Below are 18,385 nucleotides of genomic sequence, written 5' to 3'. Positions count from 1 at the left end.
CCACACAGTAGACGCACTTCTTCCCCTGGTACAAAAGGAGAAATTGAGGCACAGGGAGATGAAAATGGCCCAAAGCAGCAACGATAGCAGAACTCAAGCCCTGCCGTCTTCATCCGTGTTCTAATCCATGGTCTGACACCGTAACATGGCTGAGCTTTCTTTACACCAGAATTTTTTGAGCACCTGAGCCTCTCCGAGCCATGAGCGCAGCAGATCACAGGCAGCGAGCAACAGCGCCAGAAGCCCCACCACAAAAGCCACCACAAAAGCCGGTTGCATAAACTGGAGGACGGCCCGTTGGGGGCCCGCAAGAGGCCTCGTGTGTGTGTGTGTGTGTGTGTGTGTGTGTGTGTGTGTGTGTGTGTGTGCGCGCGCGCGCTAGTCAGGCCCCGGCAAGGGGCGGACAGCGGGCCAAAGGGAGCGCGGCTGGCATGGAAAGGTCTGGAATGTCCGTCCCAGGAGGAGTCACTAAAGAACTGGGAGGAGTGGTGGAGCCACGGCAGGGCCGCGGTGCCCATGAAGAAACTGGCTTGTTCTGACCGGTTCCCAGCCCACCGCCCAGATCTCTCGCAGCCACCGAAGCTGTCCCAGGATCCGGGCTGCCGCGGTGCTGTGAGTGTCCCCCCCGCAGGTGTGAGTGCACCGGGCGCCGCAGGAGATGCCCTTGGGGCCCCACCTAGGTCACGGGCGTGAGGCTCAATCCGCCCCATCAGGACAGTTCCGTCAGCCTCAGGCCTTGACGGTAGCTCCCTTTCAGGGGTGAACTTCTCCCTTCCTCTAGTTCTTCCTCTAGTTCTGCCCATCAGCCCCGCTCCAGCGCACAGCCTGGACCCTGAACAAGACTCCCAGCAGCACCCTGTTACTCCGATTCCTGGCTGTCACAAGGACAAGAGAAACTGCTGACCCAAGGCACCTCCAAAAACTGTAGTACGGGCAAGGACTTGGCTCAGCAGCGGTGAGGATGGAGCCTTGCTGAAGGGCCCCAGAAGCCAAGGCTGCTGGAGGATGGACAGGCCGGGACCCAGCATCGCTCCACTCGTGCCTCACCTCTGTTGATGGTGTTTCGAGGCCCCTTTGCCGAGGCAGGTGCTGGCCGTGTAAAGCAGGGTGCTAGGAGGCAGGAGGGCGGTTCTGGGGGGGCCATGCTTTGCCCTGCCCTCCCTGCGGTGGCCCTGTGGAATGTCCTCCTGTGAGTTTGTGGGGAGTGCCCAGCAGAGCTTGTGGGTGTAGAGGCGTGTTCTGTGTGTGTGCACAGGGAGTGTGTCTGTGGGTCTGTGTGTACCAGGCTCCGCGGTGCATGTGCGTGAGACACAAGGGGAGGGAGTCTCCCAGCAGGTGCTCTCGCCAGCAGATGGGGGCCTGCTCCATGCATGTGTCGGTGTGTGCACACGCCTGTGGGTGTGGGTGTGTCCACTTCTCCCCCTGGTGTGACTTCTGGTTGTGACCCAGCCCCCGAGCCTCACTCCTGCAGGCCCCCCTCCTGGGCTGGCCGTGGGCTGCAGTGGGTGTCACTGCCAAGTCCTCCCTCAGCACCTGTGGTGTCTCTGGAGCTTGTGGGGGTTCCTTAGGCTGAATTACTCCCTCCACGCACCCTGCGCCCCCACTTTCTGGCTATGACTAGTTCCTTACCCATCCATCCTCAGCCTGGACGCCCTTTTCCTCCCTTTTGCTGTGTTTCCAAATCTGCCCCAGCCTCTGAGGCCTGGCCGATGCAGCCTCCACCCTCCCAGCCCCCTAGCTGGACCGTTGGCCGCCTCCCTGCTGTCTTTCCGGCTCATCCAGTGGTCTGGGTCCCCTGGGGGGCAGGGGAGAGTCTGGTTCCTCTCTGCTCCGCTGCAGCCTGGAGCCCAGAGACAGGCATACAGTAGGCTCCCAATCAGTGAGTGGTTATAACCCCGCCCCACCATGTGCTCGCTTTCCTCTCTCTGTGGGGTTGGCTGCCGTGAGGGAGAAGACGCAGCAGGAATCTGGCGCCTGCTGGCCAGAGCACTGGGCTCTGGGGTCCAGGTCCTGGCTCTGCGTCTCAGCCATCGGGTGGGCTCTGTTACTCACATGGGGATGCAGCACGTGGGGTTGGTGGGGGCTGCCCGGGGAAGGAGGAGGGCTTGCCAGACAGAGCAGGCTCCCCAGTTTCGAGGAGTGGTTGCCAGGGCCCAGCTAAGTGTGCAGCTCATGGTACCAAGGGCGATTGGCGTCCTGGGTCACATCCATTTGCAACCACGCAGCGGTCCCAGCCCTAACAGGAGGACTGTTTCAGTCTCAAGGTCTCCCCTGCCTGGAAGGCCAGTGCTGTTCTCTCTGGGTTCCCGCCATCCCTTGCCCCCCACAGTAGACACTGCGCATGAGGGCCAGGGAAGGCGGTGGTCTGAAGCTTATGCGACAGTATTTATTGAGCACCTACTCGGTGCTGGGCTGTGCCAGGTGCTGGGGTGACAGCAGCGGGGGCAGGACAGACAGATCCTTGTCCTGGCAGGGGTTATGTTCTGGGGAGTGGGGGCAGAGGGAGACAAGCAGAAGAACAAGAAGCATAGGAAGTTATCTTGTAGGCTAGGTGGTCAAAAGTGTTATGGAGAAAGGAGAGTAGACAAAGGGATCGGGGAGCTGTACCCTAAAGGGTGCTGGGGGGGCCCTGCATTTGCACTGAGACTGGAAAAAGGAGGAGCCCCATGGGTACCTGGGGGGAAGAGAGGTCTGGATGGAGGAAACAGCCACCACATAGCAGGTTGATGAGCATGGGGACAGTGTGGAGGAAGGGGGCCAGGGAGGCACCAACCTAGACCAGGTGGGGACTTGTGACCGCCCCCCCCACCGTAGCAACTGACCTCACTTTGGCTGAGTGGGGAGCCACGGCGCAATTTGAGCGGAGGAGGGAGGTGATCTGACTTGTGCCTTCCAGAGTCACACTGACCGCTCGCTTCTGTGGGAAGGGAGCAGAAGCAGGAACAGGTGTAGGGAAGCTACTGCAAGGACAGAGGCGGAGCCGTGGAGGACTGACCGGAGTCCCCACTGAGGGAGGAACACCAAGGAATTGTGCGGGAGAGCATGGCAATCCTTCATCCGGGGCCTGAATCCTTTGAGAATCCAATAACAAGCAGAGACCCTCTCCCAGAGAACCATGCATGTGCACGCACGCACAAACACGCTCACACACAGGTTCACACAAGCAAGTGCATCACACCCAAGTGTACACAGACTGACACCCATGTTTATACGTGTGCACGTGCCCTCCCACGTGCTCACGCGCGCACATGCCATGGGACAGGGAATTTCAGGAGATTCCTGGCCCCCTGTCTAATCCATCCCCTCTACTTAACACATGTGGAAACTGAGGCTTGTAGAGAGAAGACTTGTCCAAGCTCACCCAGGCAGCGGGACCTGGCCCAGACAAACCTGGAGCCATCAGGGACCCCTGCCTTAGAGCCTTCTGTCTCCCAGCACTGAGAAAGGCGTCAGGGCAAACCCCATCTCATCGTTATGTTAAAGAGGCCCGGCTGGGAGGCTGGGATCCTGAGCACTTCCTGCCTGGTATCCTGGCCTCCCTTCGGGGCCTTTCTGGAAGCACTTGGGCACAGGATGAGATAGGATTTGCCCTGGACGCTGGGATGGGTGGAATGAGTACTTAGAGATGGGCGGACGGGCTGGAAAGGGCACTGCAGGCAGAGTCCAGGGACAGCAAAGGCCCTGATGGGGGTACTCTCCCAATGGGGCATGAGCAAGCCCTCTGGGAACCGGAAGTCACAGTGGCCTCTGGGGGGAGGGCACATTGGGTCGGGTCTTGAAGGATGAGTAGAAGATTTGCCAGAAAGGCTTTCTGGGCAGAAAGACTTAAGATACGCCGAGGGGCAGGGCTGAGAAGAGTTGGAGAAACGGCAAGCATTTCCGAGGGCGGCCTGCGGTGTGCTTCTGGGAAGGGCTCATTCATGGATGAGTGGAGGGAGTGCAGGTGGGGGAGGGCAGGGCAGGCTGCCGGTCTGGTGACTTCAGCCAGCAGGGGAGAGAGAAGGAAGGGAACCTGACGTTTATTGAATAGCCCTGCTGGCGACCCACATGGGGTCAGGCAGCCACCCTCGAGCCCATTCTGCAGATGAAGACACCGAAGGCTAGGAGCCAGCTCACGCCGCGCTCCCTGCCTGCCAGGAGCCTTGGCAGGGCTGGAGCTTGGCCCTTGGCAGGGGTCAGGGACTCCCCACCTCGGGGACCCAGGGCCAGGAGGCAGATGACCCAGGGAGGGAGGAATGTGGCTCCCACGGGCCAGGCAGCAGCTGCGGGAAGGGGCAACAGACCTAGCAATTGTTCACAGAGCCAAATGGGCCCCAGGTGAAAGAGGGCTGCCGAGCTGTAAGGTGACACCACCTTGGGCTGGCTCATCTTGTATCTGGGCTTCTTTCAGCTTTCAGCCTTGCACAGCTTCCTTGTCAGGCCCTAGAGGAGGGGGCAGGGAAGGAGGGTGACCTACCAAGGCCCCCCACCCCGCCCCCAACCCTCCCCCACATCCTCTTTGGTGGCTTAGAGATAGGACAAGAAGTGAGTGAGGAGGGAGAAGTTGGAAAGGTCCAGATTCCAGCGTGATGTTGGGCAGTGATTACTTCCATTTTACAGACGAGGAAACTGAGGCTTAGGGCCTCGGAGTGACTGGCACACACAAGGAAGCTAGATTCATCATGCCAGTGTTCAGCTTCTCCACCTGCTGAGCACCTGCTGTGTGCCAGACCTCTCTAAACGCTGGAGAAGAAACAGGCTTATCTCCCCTTCTGGCCAGCTCTCGCAGAGGTGGGCTCCTGGGGTTGGGAGGGTAGAGAGGTGGGGCCTGGTGGGCTGGCTCTGCGTGTGACTGAGCAAGTCACTAGTCATCTCTGAGGGGCTGGAGGGCAGGCTGGCCACACACAGCCCCCACCGCTCATAGAGACTGCCAGAGTGCACTGGGCAGGCGGAGGCTGACTTGCGTATGGCCCCACCAAGGCTGACTCTCTTGCGGCCTCAAAGAAGCTTGGAATCCAGAAAGGTCAGGAGAACAAAGACCGGAGTGGAGGGGGGAGGAAGGAGCTTAGTGAGCAGGCCCCCGGAGTCTGACCCAGCCAGCTCCAGGCAGGGCAGGGCAATCCCGCACTTGTTCCTCTACCCAGCTGCCCTGGCGGGTACCTTACCCCTGCATGAACTTAGGGGCACCCACATGTGGGTGTGGGTGCTCTCGTGAGGGATCCAGGGTATAGACGCCTGAAGCAGGGCCTTGGGAACAGAGCTTTCCTCAAGTGGCCATTTTCAGACAGGTCAAGATGAACAATCACTGCTTTTTTTAATGACAGGTAATATGCACACAAATGGCACTAATCATTTTTTTTTCCTGGCAAATACTTATTGGGTGTCTCCCCCGGACCCAGCTAAGGGTGCTCAGGAGACAGTGGCCCTGTGATCGCTGTGCCAGCTAGGACAATCTGGCTGGCATGCCCTGAGGGGGGCGCCTTATGTACAGGGACCCATTTCACCCTCTGAGGCACTTGAGGAGGGAGGCTTCCTTATCCCCATTTCACAGATGAGGAAACTGAGAGCTAAGCCACTCACATGAAGACCCAGACCCAAGCCAGATCTCTCTGGTTCCTGAACCCGCTTATCCCCGAACAGTGGGACCCTCCCCATGGATCCTTACTTTTTAGTCCATAACACAGGCAGGGCCTGGAGGCTCAAGGACGGGAGAAAACATCGGTTTCACACCTTATTTTATTTATTTATTTATTTTACGATTTTATTTATTTATTTGACAGAGGGAGACACAGCGAGAGAGGGAACACAAGCAGGGGGAGTGGGAGAGGGAGAAGCAGGCTTCCCGCCGAGCGGGGAGCCCGATGCGGGGCTCGATCCCAGGACCCTGGGATCATGACCTGAGCCGAAGGCAGACGCCTAACGACTGAGTCACCCAGGCTCCCCTCACACCTTATTTTAAAAAACCAAAAGGGAGACAAGCTATAAATGTAATGGATTGGTTTTTGGGTCACAACAAAATGGCTTCACATCAAATGAACTGCATCCAAAAAAAAAAAAAAATGTCATGAAGGAAAGTGGGTGGCCGGGGCTGGGGCTGGGAGCTTCCTTTCCACTGGACATCTTTCAATAATTTTCAAATTTGTGCTGTGTAGCTATTATCTGTTCACCCAAATCAATTAAAAAAACTTCAAGGGATGAAAAAGGCGTATTTGTGGCTCAGGCCTTGATCTGGACCTTCTTGGCTCATAGCCTTGGGAGCCAGAGCTTGTCACGGGAAGAAAGAGTACACCCTCGGTGAGAGATGACTGCCATTGGCTGCTCCCTGTGAACACCCCAGCATGGAGAATGAATGAGAGAGTCCCGCAAACCCGGGTTTCAGTCCAGGCTCCAGGGCCCCCTAGTCTTGTTACCTTGGGCACCCTTTGATGGGAGCTGTGAACATGGAGGGATACGATATTTCGTTCCCAGCTTGGTGCTAATGGGCCAGCTTTGAGGTTTCCAAGATGCCCAGAGCAAGCCAGACCTGAAACAGTGCCTTTCTCTTGGGCCAAAGGTTGCCCAAGTTGCCGCAGGAGAGGCCAGGGGAGGAAGAGCAGATTCTCCTGGGGAAGTCAGGGGCAAGGAAAGTGTCTCTGTTTCTGAGATGGCCCTTTCCAGGTGACAAGAGTCCCCAGGCAGAGGCATGGGGAGAGGCGGAAGAGACGGAGGTGAGCCTGTGTGAGGGTTCCACTGGGAACCTTCTCCACAGGGGAAAGAGAAGGGCAGAGAGTCAGCTGGAGGAGCAGGTAGGGAAGAGAATGCTGACTTTTTGGGGTAGAATAGATGGGATTGGCAGGGAATGCAGGATACCTGAAGCAAGGGAGTCATAAGGATGTTACAAAAGGTACAGGGATGTGCTTAGAGTGATGCCAGCTGGGAATGATTTTTACATTTTCAAAGATTAGGAAAAGAAAAAACGAAAGAAGAATAAGGTTTCACACACAAGAAAATTACATAAAATTCACACTTTAGTGTCCATAAATAAAGTTTTATTGGAACACAGCCATGCTCATTCCTTCACATATTGTCTATGGCTGATTTTATACTACAGTGGCAGAATTGAGTAGTTGAGACAGAAACCCTACAGGCAGCAAAGCCTAAAATATTGACTAGCTGGCCCTTACACAAAATAGTTTGCCTACTCTTGGCTTAGAGGGAGTCTCCACAGAGAAGAGGGGTGGGGAGTGAGGCTGGAGAAGAGACAGAGCCAGGTCACCAGGGCCTCCTGCCCTGCCCAGGCGCTGAGCTTAAGCTGAGGGCAAGTGGGAGCCACTGAGGAGTCGGGGGGAGAGTGACCGGCTCAGATGAACGTTCGAAAAGGGTCACTGTCTGCTTGGCAAAGATAGATGAAGGTGGGCAGGGGGCACGTGGAGCAGGAAGCCCAGCCAGAGGCAGCTCCAAAGGCCTAGCAAAGGCCAGTGGGATCCCCCCTTGAGGACATTTGCTGGGACCTAGCCTTGAGCCGTCTCTCAGCCCTCCCCATGCACCTTCACCTATAGTTCAGAGCCGTGCTCACTGTGTACCCAGGGTGCCCCGCAGACGGGGCGGAAGTGACTGCTTCACCCGGGAGTCCCTGAGCGGAAGGAACTGCCAGAAGGGCGGGAAGCACATGGAGGCCACCTCAGAGCCCCAAGCAAGATCACGAGAAGCCAGGGTATGAAGTGGTGGGCGCTCGGAGAACCACTGGTGGCCAGATGGCGGGAGAGGAGGCTCAAGAGGTAGGCAACGCGTGCGGACCTTGGGGCCTTGAGTTTCGCTGAAGGGCGTGGGGGAGGGGAGGTTTATGCCCAGGACAGGAGTCAGGGACGGGGCTGGGGGAGAGAGAGCGGTGGGGCCTGGGGAGGGAGCGCACAGTGGCTCTGGCACATACGTATATGTACACGTACAGGGCGGTGTCGGAAGGATACAGGCAGACAAAGGCCCGTGGACCCCGGCTCGGTATACACTGGCCACGCACCCACGCAGACACACAGACCTGCGTAGACTGGGTCAAAGGCCTAGTGGTATGCACGCACCGCAATGGAAGACCAGGCCTCTGCACGCGATCCTCGATGCGTGTACGTGTAAGCACAGCCGCCCAGAGTCACGCACGCACACGAGCCCGAGAGGCCCCTCCACACGGTCACAGATACGTGCACACAATCACGGTCCAGGTACACGCAGGCACAGCCGCCGGATCCACGCACACACCATAACGCAGATGTGCACGCCCAGGCACTCCCGGGAACTGTAGGTCACACAGTCCCATGCACACTGCAAAACACAGACGCACACAGAAGCGGACGCGCAGACCCATGCACACACCAGACAGACACACACACTCTGACCCGCCCCGCCTCCCATCGCACACACAACCGCCCAGGACGCACCCGGCCGTGGGCCGGCGCACGCACGGTCACAGGCAGGGGCGCGCACACACACACATTTGATCGCACACGCGGGAGGCGCGGAGCAGCGGCGGCCGGAGACTGCGGCCCGAGGCGCCCCCCGGCCCAGAGCGGCGCGGCGAGCGGAGCGCAGCCGGCGGCGGAGGGGAGGGGGCTCCGGTGGGGGTGGGGCGGGGGCCGGAGCCGCCGAGCCGGGCGGGAGCGGGCACCTCTGCGCGCGGCGCTCGGGCCTCGCCTCCGCACCCCCACCCCCCGCGCGCCTCCCGGGGGGCCCTCCCCCGCGTCCGTCCGCTCGCCGGCCCCCAGCCGCGGCCCCGGGGTGCAGCCAGGCGGCCGCGCCGGGCCCGCGGGACGGGGTGGAGGTGGGGGCGGGGGGCGGGGATCGGGGCCGGGCCGCGCCGCCCGCGATGCCGGGCGCCCACCGCAGCCGCTGCCGGAGCCCGGGATGGGGCGAGAGGCTGCGGCGGACGCCAGCATCTCCCCGCCGGGGGCCCCGGGGGCCGCGGAGCCGCCGCCGCCGCTGCTGCCGCCGCTGCTGAGACCCAGCAGGCGATGGGTGAGTTGACCCCGGCGTCCCGAGGGCCCGCGCCGCAGCCCCGCCATCCCCGCACTCCCGGCCCTCCGCCTCCATCTCCGCGCCGCCTCCTCCGCGCTCGCGGCGCCCCCCGTCACGGCTCCCACGGCCCCCTCCGTGAGCGTGACCCTAGGGGCGGGGGCGGGAGCACGGGGCCAGGGGGAGGGTGCTGGGGGGGGCCGAGCTGGGGGGGATGCCTGGGAGGCTACTCAGCTCCGGCGCCCCCTCCCCCAACCCGGCTGCTCCGCGGAGCTTTTCCCGGCCCCGGAGGGCAAAGCCTCATCCCTCCGATCCCCTCCCCCGGCCTGGGCGGGGGGCGTCCCCGCGGCGCGGGGCTCGAGCGGCGCTTTGTGCGCCGTGCGCCCCCCCACCACAAACCTCCGCCGCGGCGCGGGGCTGGGGGTGGGAGGCCTCAGCGCCCGCCTTCCCCACCCCCGACCCGGGGCTGCGGCGGCGGAGGCCCAGGCGCGGTCCGGGAGCAGGGCGGGTGCGGGGGCTGGGACTGTGGCTGCTCGTGGCGACCAGGCAGAGGGGAGTGGGAAGAGCACCCCCGATTCTTTGGGGGGGGCTCCCGCTCTTTTCACTGCACTGCCCAGGGCGGGGGAGGGAACCTGGCTGGGGGAGGGCGCTATAAATATCTGCAAATAGTGAGTTCTGGAACCGGGGGTGGGGAGGGGAGCGCGCCTGGGTGTAAGCGGGAATGGTGGAGCCTGAGCTGGGGTGCCATGAGAAGCAGAGATGGGTTTGGTGGCCTGAGGTCAGGTGACTCTCCCAGCTCTGGAAGACTCTCTAGAAGGGGTGTGCGCAGGAATACTACCCCAGGGAGACCCCTCCATGGTCCCCCAGAACCGGCACTGCCCCCATCCCGATGGTACTCCTCCTCACTCCTGGGACACCAGTCCAGATCTGCCCCGAGGGGGAGTTGTGGGCACTGGCGCCTCACCTCCCGGGGCAGTTACTAAAGATCCAGGCAGGGGGCCTCCGAGGACCAAGGAGATAGGCACAGGGTCCTCTGAAAGTTTGAAAGAGGTGCCGCCAGCCCAAGGAGGAGAGAGAACTTGCTGGAAGAGTTGGCTTGCTCAGGAGAGGAGGGAAGGGCACTCTAGGTAGAGGGAATGGCAGGAGCAGAAGCTCTGAGATGGGAGTGCCTGATACGAGTGGAGAGCTGGAGAGGGGTGCTGGTCAGGCAGGGCGGGGTGAAGAGAGAGGAGTGCCCAAGCTGATGGGAAGGAGGGCCAGGTGGAGGTGAGGTGGCAGGCCCTACCAGGGAGCTGGCACTAGCTTCTGAGGACAGTGAGGAGCAGATGGGGCTGGGAGTGCTGCCATCTGGCTCGGAATCCCCTCCTGAGTCTGCCCAGGGCCCCTGTTGCGGTCAGGGCTGCCTGACCCACATCTGAGATCCCTCTTACTGTGGTGGCTGGGCCGCCGCAAGCAAGTCCGCTTTCTGAGGCTCAGTTTCCACATCTGTCAAATGGGGAGAGTCTGCCACAGGGTTGTGGAGAGGTCTGAATGAGATGATGAGTTTAGGGTGCCCAGCACCTGAGAAGTAGTCGGGAAATCCCTGTCTGCTGTGTCAGGATCATTACCTGGAAAATGGGGACACTGATGTCAGCTGGTGGGCCAGGCTCACTTTACTGGCTCACTTTGTACCGGTGGTGATGAGGATCATGTGAGGGCTGGATGTGACCCCGGGGGGAGCCAAGGGCTGGGGGAATTGCATGTCCACGTCCTCACGTTATTCTGGGAGAAGAGAAGAGCAAGGGGCAGTGGCTGGAGCCGGGTGGTCTGCGTAGGCAGCCTATGCTTGCCCCTATGGGTACCTGAGCCATGACATTCAGCAGAACCCTGCTGTGTTCCCCAAGGCCAAAGCCTCTTTGTTCTCCATGCTGCAGCGCTCCTGCTAGCCAGTTCTAGCCCTGCACATGGGGACCAGGGCTCCCTTCCAGAAGGTTCTCCAGACACTGAGACCAACAAACACAATGACCTCCTATGAGGGGCACTGTCCTGGGCAGCCAGGTGGAGAGGACACAGACCTTGCCCCCAGGAGAATGGAATCTAGTTGGGCAGCAAATAGTCCTGGGCATCCGTGGTCTTGCCTAGCCCTGTGCTGGCTGCCTAGGGGCAGGGGGAGGGTGGCAATAATTGCACTGTGGGAGAGTCAAGTGCAGAAGTTAAAAGCAAGGATTCTGGATCCAGTGGCCTAGGTTCGAATCTCGACTCTGCCACTTCTTCCCGTGCAGCTGTGGACTAGTGTGACTCTGCCTCTCTGGGCCTCAGTTTCCTTGCCTCTAAAATGGGAATGATGCACACTAGTGCTATTTGAACAGCTTGGTTCCATTTCTAGTAAGCATTCATGCCCCCTCTTTCAGAATGAGTCTCCTCGTTCACCCCCTGCCTCCTTGTAGGTGATGCAGCCTGCTCCTCTAGATAAGGTGTCTACGTTGCTGTTGTGAGTCCCTATAGGCAGAGGCCTGCCTTTCTGTGTCCATTGCTGGGGCAGGGGCAATGGTATGCTGGCAGCAGACTCTCTGGGAGAAAAAAGGTCCCGATGAACAGTGTTGGCAGGTTTCTGTGGTGTAAATCTTCCAGCAAGGCCCATTTGAAGCTATACCAACAGCTCATCCATGTCACAGTGGGAGCTGGTACAAGCCAACTTCGGCACCCGGGCATTCAGTAGGTGTTTAATAAATGGAAGTTGAATGAGAAGAGAGGCTCCAGAGACTGCTGGTCGGGTAGACTTGGGGAGCAGCCAGGCCGTGCTGTAGCTGGGAGGAGCAGGGGACATTGGACAGGTTGAGGGCAGGACCAGATCACTCTGAATAAGTACCCACAGTGAGATGCAGGGCAGGGGGGGAGGAGGGCTGGTGCCTCCCTTCCTGGGAGCCTCCACACCTCAGACCCTGCCTCACTCTAGTTCTAGCTCCCTTTGACCGTGGCCTGGTTTGGGCTGTCTGCACAGAATGACCCAGCTGGATCCCAAGCTTCCGCCTGACAGAGCTCTGAGATATGGTCCAGATAGGCCTCAAATGTCAAATTCTATTCCCTTGCTTATGCTCTTCCCTCTGCCTGAATGTCTGTTCCACCCACCTCTTCCAATGTCCCCTGAAACTCTGTGCCAGCCCTCCACCCCACATCGCACAGACCCTTCTCCCCTTCTGCTGTCACCCCCGGCCTTACAGCCTCTCTTGGGCACACTGCCTGCCCATCAAAATATCAATACCTGACATTTGTTACGTCTCTAGAGCAACCTGTGACAGAGGTACTGTGATCATCCCCTTTGCAGATGGGGAAATGGAGGCACAGTGCGATGACCCATCCTCTCCATCCGAGCTGAGCATCAGTCGTGCAGGGAAGCTCCTTGCTCTGGGCTGGCGGAGTACCACGTCTGTCTCGTTAATGTGTTTGCTATTGCGTGTTCAGTGAGGCTGCGAGTTCCGCGTCCTCTAGGAGCTCGAATGAATGGATGGATGGGTGGATGGATGGATGGATGGATGATTAAGTGAATTAATGATTGTCAGCCCCCGGGAGTGGCCCTGTCCTTTGCCCCATCCTCCCCCCTTCTTCATCCCTGGTGGAGGAGACTGACCCTCAGGAGGGCAGCCTCAGACCACAGAGGGATGGTCACAGGGACCCTGCTTATCCACACCTCCTAGAAGGGAAGTGAGGCCCTGGGCGGGGCCGGAATCAGTGTGGTGGAGGGTAGTAGACCACCCTCCTGTGGTCTTGGACGGGGACCACATGGGCCCATGGCCCTGCCAGGAATCCAGGAAGTAATCAGGGTCCCAAAATACTTTTTCTTGCACCGCCTCAAGTGGAAAGTCCCCTGTGGGCTCACTTATTTTCGTCTTTTTTATACAAATAAAATTGGAACAATAAGAATCGTTCACGTACCTCATTGCTCCGTTGTTTTATGAAATTAGAGCTTATTTGGCTCAAGACTGTGGTTCCCACTGAAGTAGGAATCCCTGGGGAGGAACAGGGTGAGGGCCAGGACAGGAGGCCGGAGCCCTGCTGACACTGGGGTCTCCTCCGGGTCTGCCGTCCAGCTGCCCTCGCCAGGCAGGCTGGGAACTTCCCAGAAGGGGCAGCCCAGATGGGGGTCTGAGCGAGGGAGGGCAGCCAGAGGCAGTCTCCAGGATTCTGGTTGACAGAGACCCGTGATGGATGACTTCCCAGGCCGTTCTACCCCACCTTGACCTCTGAGTCATAATCATTTGCTGCTATTTATCGAGCACTTACTATGTGCTGGGCGCTGGGCCAAGCACTTTGTCTGCATTATCCCAGCGACGCCTCCTAACTTCCCTCGAAGTAGGTACTATTATTATCCCCATTTGGCAGTTTGAGGGTGCCTGGGGCCCGGGGCTCAGGGCCAGGAAGGGGCAGGGCTGGGATCGTATCCAGCCTGTAGGACCCCAGCGCCTTGATGGGGCTCCGAGTCTAGGCCCCTCAGTCACTCAGAGGAGAGTGGTCTCTGAAGCTTGGATGCCTGAGACAGCGACTTCACTGGTGTTCTGGCCTCCAGGCCACCCTCCTCGGAGCCCTGGGGCCGCTCCCTTCTTTCCCATTGTCCTGGGGCTGTCTCTGGAAGCCCTGCTTAGCCTCACCTGGGCCGCTTGGGGAAAATACATATTTCCCAGGCCCCACCCCACCCCGCTGAGTCAGACTCTCACTGTGGGAGAGAGGGCTGCAAACCCGGTTTTTTAAAATGCTGTTCTGGGGCTACGAGGCCTGTGGGCTCCAAGAAAGCCTGCCCAGCCCAGTGGAGTCCAGGCCGCCTCAAGAGACCCCCTTGTCCTCAACCCAGATCCCTGGGACCCTGCTCCCCCACCTGCGTTCTCGGCCTCTCTCTCTCTTGCCCTAACCCAGCTTTGCACGCACCATGCTGACTCCCCCATCCCTTTATCCAGACACCTGCTGCTGCCGTTTCCTTCTGGAAACAGGTCCCAGCCGGCCATGGACCCCACGTAGCTTGCTTAACACTCTGGAGAAATCGCTCAGGGCCCCACTCTGGCTACCCCGGGCCTGGCACACAGTCTGGGTGCGTCGTGCTGGGTGAGTGATGGTGGCCAGGGAAGGGGAACAGGGAGGGTTGCCGATGGCCAGGGAGGAGCTGGGCTTCCAGGCTGGGCTACACAGGCACTCTCCGGGGGCTGGCCCCTTGCCTGAGGTGGAAAAGGCATTTGGTAAATATTTCTTTCGTATTCGTTGAATGGTGATGGTGAGAGGGGCAGGAAGCCGTGCAGGTTGGCGGGTTTGGGAGGAAGCCTGAGGGGGTGCCTTCCTAGTCATCTCCTAGGACTGTGATGGTGAATAGTCGGAATTCACTGATGGCCCGAATGGGAGCGAGATGCTGGTGCTCTCTTGCATGATTTCATTTCAGTATCACAGGATCCCTGGGTGGTGGTGCTCAAGTAATCCTCATTGCATTCTGTGGAAACTGAGTCCTGGGCAGGGCAGGCGACTTGCCGGGCTCACAGCCAGGGGGGGTGGTTCTGCAGTCCGGAGCCTTGCCCTTTGGGCAAAAGAACCAATGACTCTGTAGCACTCTGTCGTGTACAAAGCACCCAACACATTATCTCCATTGGTTCTAGCAGTGGCTCAGGTTTGGCTGTAGGTTTTCAACTACGCCCATATCCTGGAGTTAGAAAACCTGCCCCCGAGGGGCCTTCTGCGTCTCTAAGGGGTAGTGGTGGGAAGAGAGCCCTCCTCCAGGCTGGCGGAAGAGAGAAACAAAGAGGCGTGTGTTGGGGGCTCTGGCACACAGTAGGTGTTTGGGATCCCCTTTGGGGAGGCAGAGCCAGGCCTCTGGTCCCATCTGGTCCTTGGAACAGCCCAGGACAGGCTTCAGTCTTTGAGCTGAGGCCCACAGAGTATGGGCGACTGGTTCAAGGTCACACACCCGCCATAACCCAAGGTGAAGAGCAGAGGTGTTGAGGCTCCACCAGGGCTGGGGGGTCTGGGAGTGGGGCAGGGGGACCCCAGGCAAACCCCCTCGCAAGGGTGTTGAGGGCTGCTACTGGGGCCTGGCATGTCACTGCTGTTAGAAATGTTTGGGGCCACCCCTCGGTACGGGCAGTGGCCCTGTACCCGCCACTGGCGGGGGAGGTAATAGAATTCGTGGTCCCTGCCTCCAGGCACTGGCACCCCCACCTAGACTGGAAATGCAGGTGCTGGCTTTCCTGGCCTTTGCAGATGCCGTCCCTTGTCTGGAAGGGCCTTCCCCCTCCTCTCCTGGCAGGGGCTGGCTCATCCCTTGAGACACCCCTCACCCCCCACCCCCACCCCCTGCCCAGGAAGCCCTGCCTGACTCCCTCCCCAAGGGCAGGGCTGATTCTCCCTGCCAGAATTTCCATCTGTCTGCCCCACAGGATGCTGACAACGAGAACCCTAAGGACAGGGCAGGTCTGCCGAGGGCCTGCTTACAGTGCAGGGCCTTGAGGGAGATGCCAGTGGGCCGGGCAGAGAAAGCAGCTGTAAGGTGCGGCCCAGCTCAGGTGACGGTCACCTCAGCCCAGACAGGGGACCAGGCTGGGGAGCCTAGAGGCCATGTAGCCAGCCAGACACGCCCATTCAAACCTCTGACCTCCTTCCTGCAGTGCCTCGGAGCCCTTGCCTTCCCACCTCCACCTGGAAAGCCGGCCCACTCGGCCCCCGGGTGCTGCCATCCGCCTCTTCCAGCCAGAGGCGGCCCCCAGGGCTGTTTGCTTCACCCCAGTGGGTGTGCATCACTGTTGACTGCCTTCTTACTGACTCCTGCCCCGAAGCGCCTTTCCAGGGGTCCTCCTGCAAAGCAGTCAAGTTCTGCCTGGCGGATATGGTATTTGTCCTCACGGCTGAGCCTTGATCCTGGGTGAGGATGCCTTCTCTGTCTCCCCCAGGCCCCTGCCCCTGTGCCTGGTGCAGAGCTCTCATTCATTCGTTCAGCTGTTGTCCAACAAGTGCCTGGGCCCAGGCTAGGTGCCAGGGGCACAGATCTGCTGACTCCAGGGTGTGACCGCTTGTGTATCTTTGTGCATAGGTTTTGTGCACGTCCCCTTCCCCCACACACAGCAGGAACAGCTCCATCGTATATGACCACTTGTCCTTTCGGCTGTGCCAGTATATAATCTTGCCAGTACCTCCGGCCCACCCAGTTAATTCATTCAGCGGGTGTTTATCAGACACCCACTAAGGAGGTACCAGGCCCTGACCCCAAAGAAACGTGACCCAAGGTCTCTGTCCTCGGGAAGTGCCGTCTTGGGGTCTGTTGCAGTGCAGACTGGTGAGGGCTGAGGCCAGTGGGGCCAAGGGTGGTCAGAAGCGTCGTCCTGGAGAGACCGGGGGGGGGGGGGGGGGGGGAAGGACAATCCTGCCCAGCTGTGGGTATGCGCTCCGATCCCCTGCGGCCCTGGGATCCGGGACCTGGGAACACTGTGCTGGCCCTCCATGCGGCTTTTGCTGCTCTAAAGCAGCCCTGAGGACCGATGGAGCTGGAGCACGGGCCCCGGGGCTGTGAGTCCTCCTGCTGTGAGTCCTCCTGCCTCCCGTGGCGGGCAGGAGAACCTGGACTGCAGAACTCTCTGAAGGAGAACCTGGGGACCAGACCCCAGAACACAGCATCGAGTAGCACCCCTTGATTCAGACCACAGAAGCTGGGTCACGGAACTCAGAGGAGGAAAACAGAGCAGCAGACCTGGAATGCAGCCCTTCCAGAACTGGGAGCACAGATGTCAGCCAGAAGCTGGAAGATCAGGTCCCCCAGTGGTCATTGGGGAAAACGAGGTGGTCCAGGGATGGGGAGGTCTGGAGCCTGGGTGAGCGTTGGTGCGCATGCTCGTGGTCTCTGCTGAGCTGGGCCCTCCCCGCAGCTTGCTGCTGCCTGACCTTGGGCAAGGCCTGTCCCTTCTCCAAGCCTCAGTTTCCCCATGATGGCTGTGTGACAGCGAGCTGAGATGGAGCACTTCACTTGGGAAGGGGCTGCTGCCCTTGGTGCCCAGGCTTTCCTGGGCGGTTCATGGTGTGGCTGAGGCCTGGACTCTGGCCACCTGCCTCCTGGAAGGACCCTGTCCCCTGGTGGTGATGGTCTGCTCACTGCTGTTGTTCTGTCTTCTTCTCCACACTCAGTGGGACTTTTGGGCACTTGCGGGCCTTTCCTGGAATGGTCTCTGGATCTAGCAGGTGGGAAGGACTGAGTGATTAAAGGATCAGGAACAGATTGGTGGCTCCATATTACGGAGCAGGGGCCCAGTGCCTGCGGTCCTGCGTGGTATCCCCTGCCATTTGGTGGGGGCTTCCTGAGTGTCCCCAGTGGAGATGGTCAGGGCCTGACCCAAGGGGGCTGTGGCTCCTCGCTGGCAGGGGTGGGCTGAGATTAACTGGGGAGGAAAAAGAGAAAGGGCTTATTGTTGCAGCTTTGCAGGGGCTCCCCAGGTGCCCAGGGTGGCAGAGCCAACCAGCTGTGCACCTGCTCCGGCCCCGCCACTCCCGCAGGCGGGGGCTTGGGCTGCTCGGGTTCCCCGGGCCCTGGAGCTGCAGGCTCCGAGCCAGGAGCAGCCACGTCACCTCCCCAGATCCCTGCAAGGACCCTGCAGGCTGGTGTCAGCGGCCCCCCCTTTAGGCCTTGGGGAGAGTAGGGTCCCAGAGCTGTGGGTGGCAGAGCCAGGGTTGCAACCCATTCTTTCCCTCCGCAGCAGCTGGTCGAGCCCCTACTGCACGCCAGGCATGGTGCTAGCCACTGAGCACCCGGTGGTGAACCGCACTCACTTCGTTTTTCGCCTTCTTCTTCCTGGGCCGCCTCCGGCTCATCAGCCATCGTGATGCTCTGAAGGCTGGCGTCCTTTCCCGTGTCGCCCCTCTCCACCACTGCCCTCCCATGGCAAGCGACCCCGTCCGGTTCGTGGAGATGAGCCACCTCATCCGGGTATTCTCTGCCCAGGCCGATCTAGACTTTTCCAAGCCCCAGCCCAGGCCTCAGGGACCAGCAGCGCTGACTGCAGGTGCAGGTGTGTGGGTTTGTGGGGGAGGGTCATGTCTTCATTCAGCAAGCCAAGGTCAGGACCTTCTTTGCATCAGGCCCGGAGCTGGGGCCCCAGGGGAGCCGGGCAGCACCGCCCAGTATGGAGTGAGGAGCCCTGGGGGGCAGGCCAGGGGCGCCTTTGGGGAAGTGCGGTTCAGCTGAGTCCACCTGGAGACGGGGAGTGAAAGATTACACAGGAACTCGGAGCCTCCTACAGGATCTGGACTTCATCCTGAGGGCAGCAGTTCCAGCCTGGGAGGGGCAGCATTGGATGTGGCTTTTGTTTGGGTCACGGGGACCAGGCCAGGGGGCCTCTGGGAAGGCCGCTGCTCTTGTCCAGGTGAGTGCTGCTGGTGGCGCGACCAGCATGGACAGTGGCACAGCGGGACGGGTGGGCTGAAAGTACTGGGG

General features: G+C 60.1%; 1 protein-coding gene across 5 annotated transcripts in view; it reads left to right on the top strand.

The window, feature by feature from the left end:
• Positions 1-18,385, top strand: part of MGAT3 (beta-1,4-mannosyl-glycoprotein 4-beta-N-acetylglucosaminyltransferase) — a 37,612-nt gene continuing 19,227 nt past the window's right edge. Inside the window, exons 1-2 of one of the 5 annotated variants that reach the window (XM_025881761.2) lie at positions 1-1,082; positions 7,558-7,736. In XM_025881761.2, coding sequence (XP_025737546.1) covers positions 7,675-7,736 — 62 coding nt within the window. In that variant the 5' untranslated portion in view covers positions 1-1,082; positions 7,558-7,674. Of the gene's footprint in view, positions 1,087-7,545; positions 7,737-8,800; positions 8,962-16,505; positions 16,741-17,648; positions 17,961-18,385 lie in introns of those variants that run through there. The other 4 variants (XM_073882742.1, XM_073882743.1, XM_025881762.2 and 1 more) reach the window with 4 other exon arrangements.

This window comes from Callorhinus ursinus, unplaced genomic scaffold (genome assembly GCF_003265705.2).
Source record: "Callorhinus ursinus isolate GAN/ISIS: 27379988/994484 unplaced genomic scaffold, GSC_fseal_2.0 scaffold48, whole genome shotgun sequence".
Classification (NCBI taxonomy): domain Eukaryota; kingdom Metazoa; phylum Chordata; class Mammalia; order Carnivora; family Otariidae; genus Callorhinus; species Callorhinus ursinus.
Note: the sequence above shows the minus strand (reverse complement) of the source record. Positions and strands in the feature narration are given on the sequence as shown.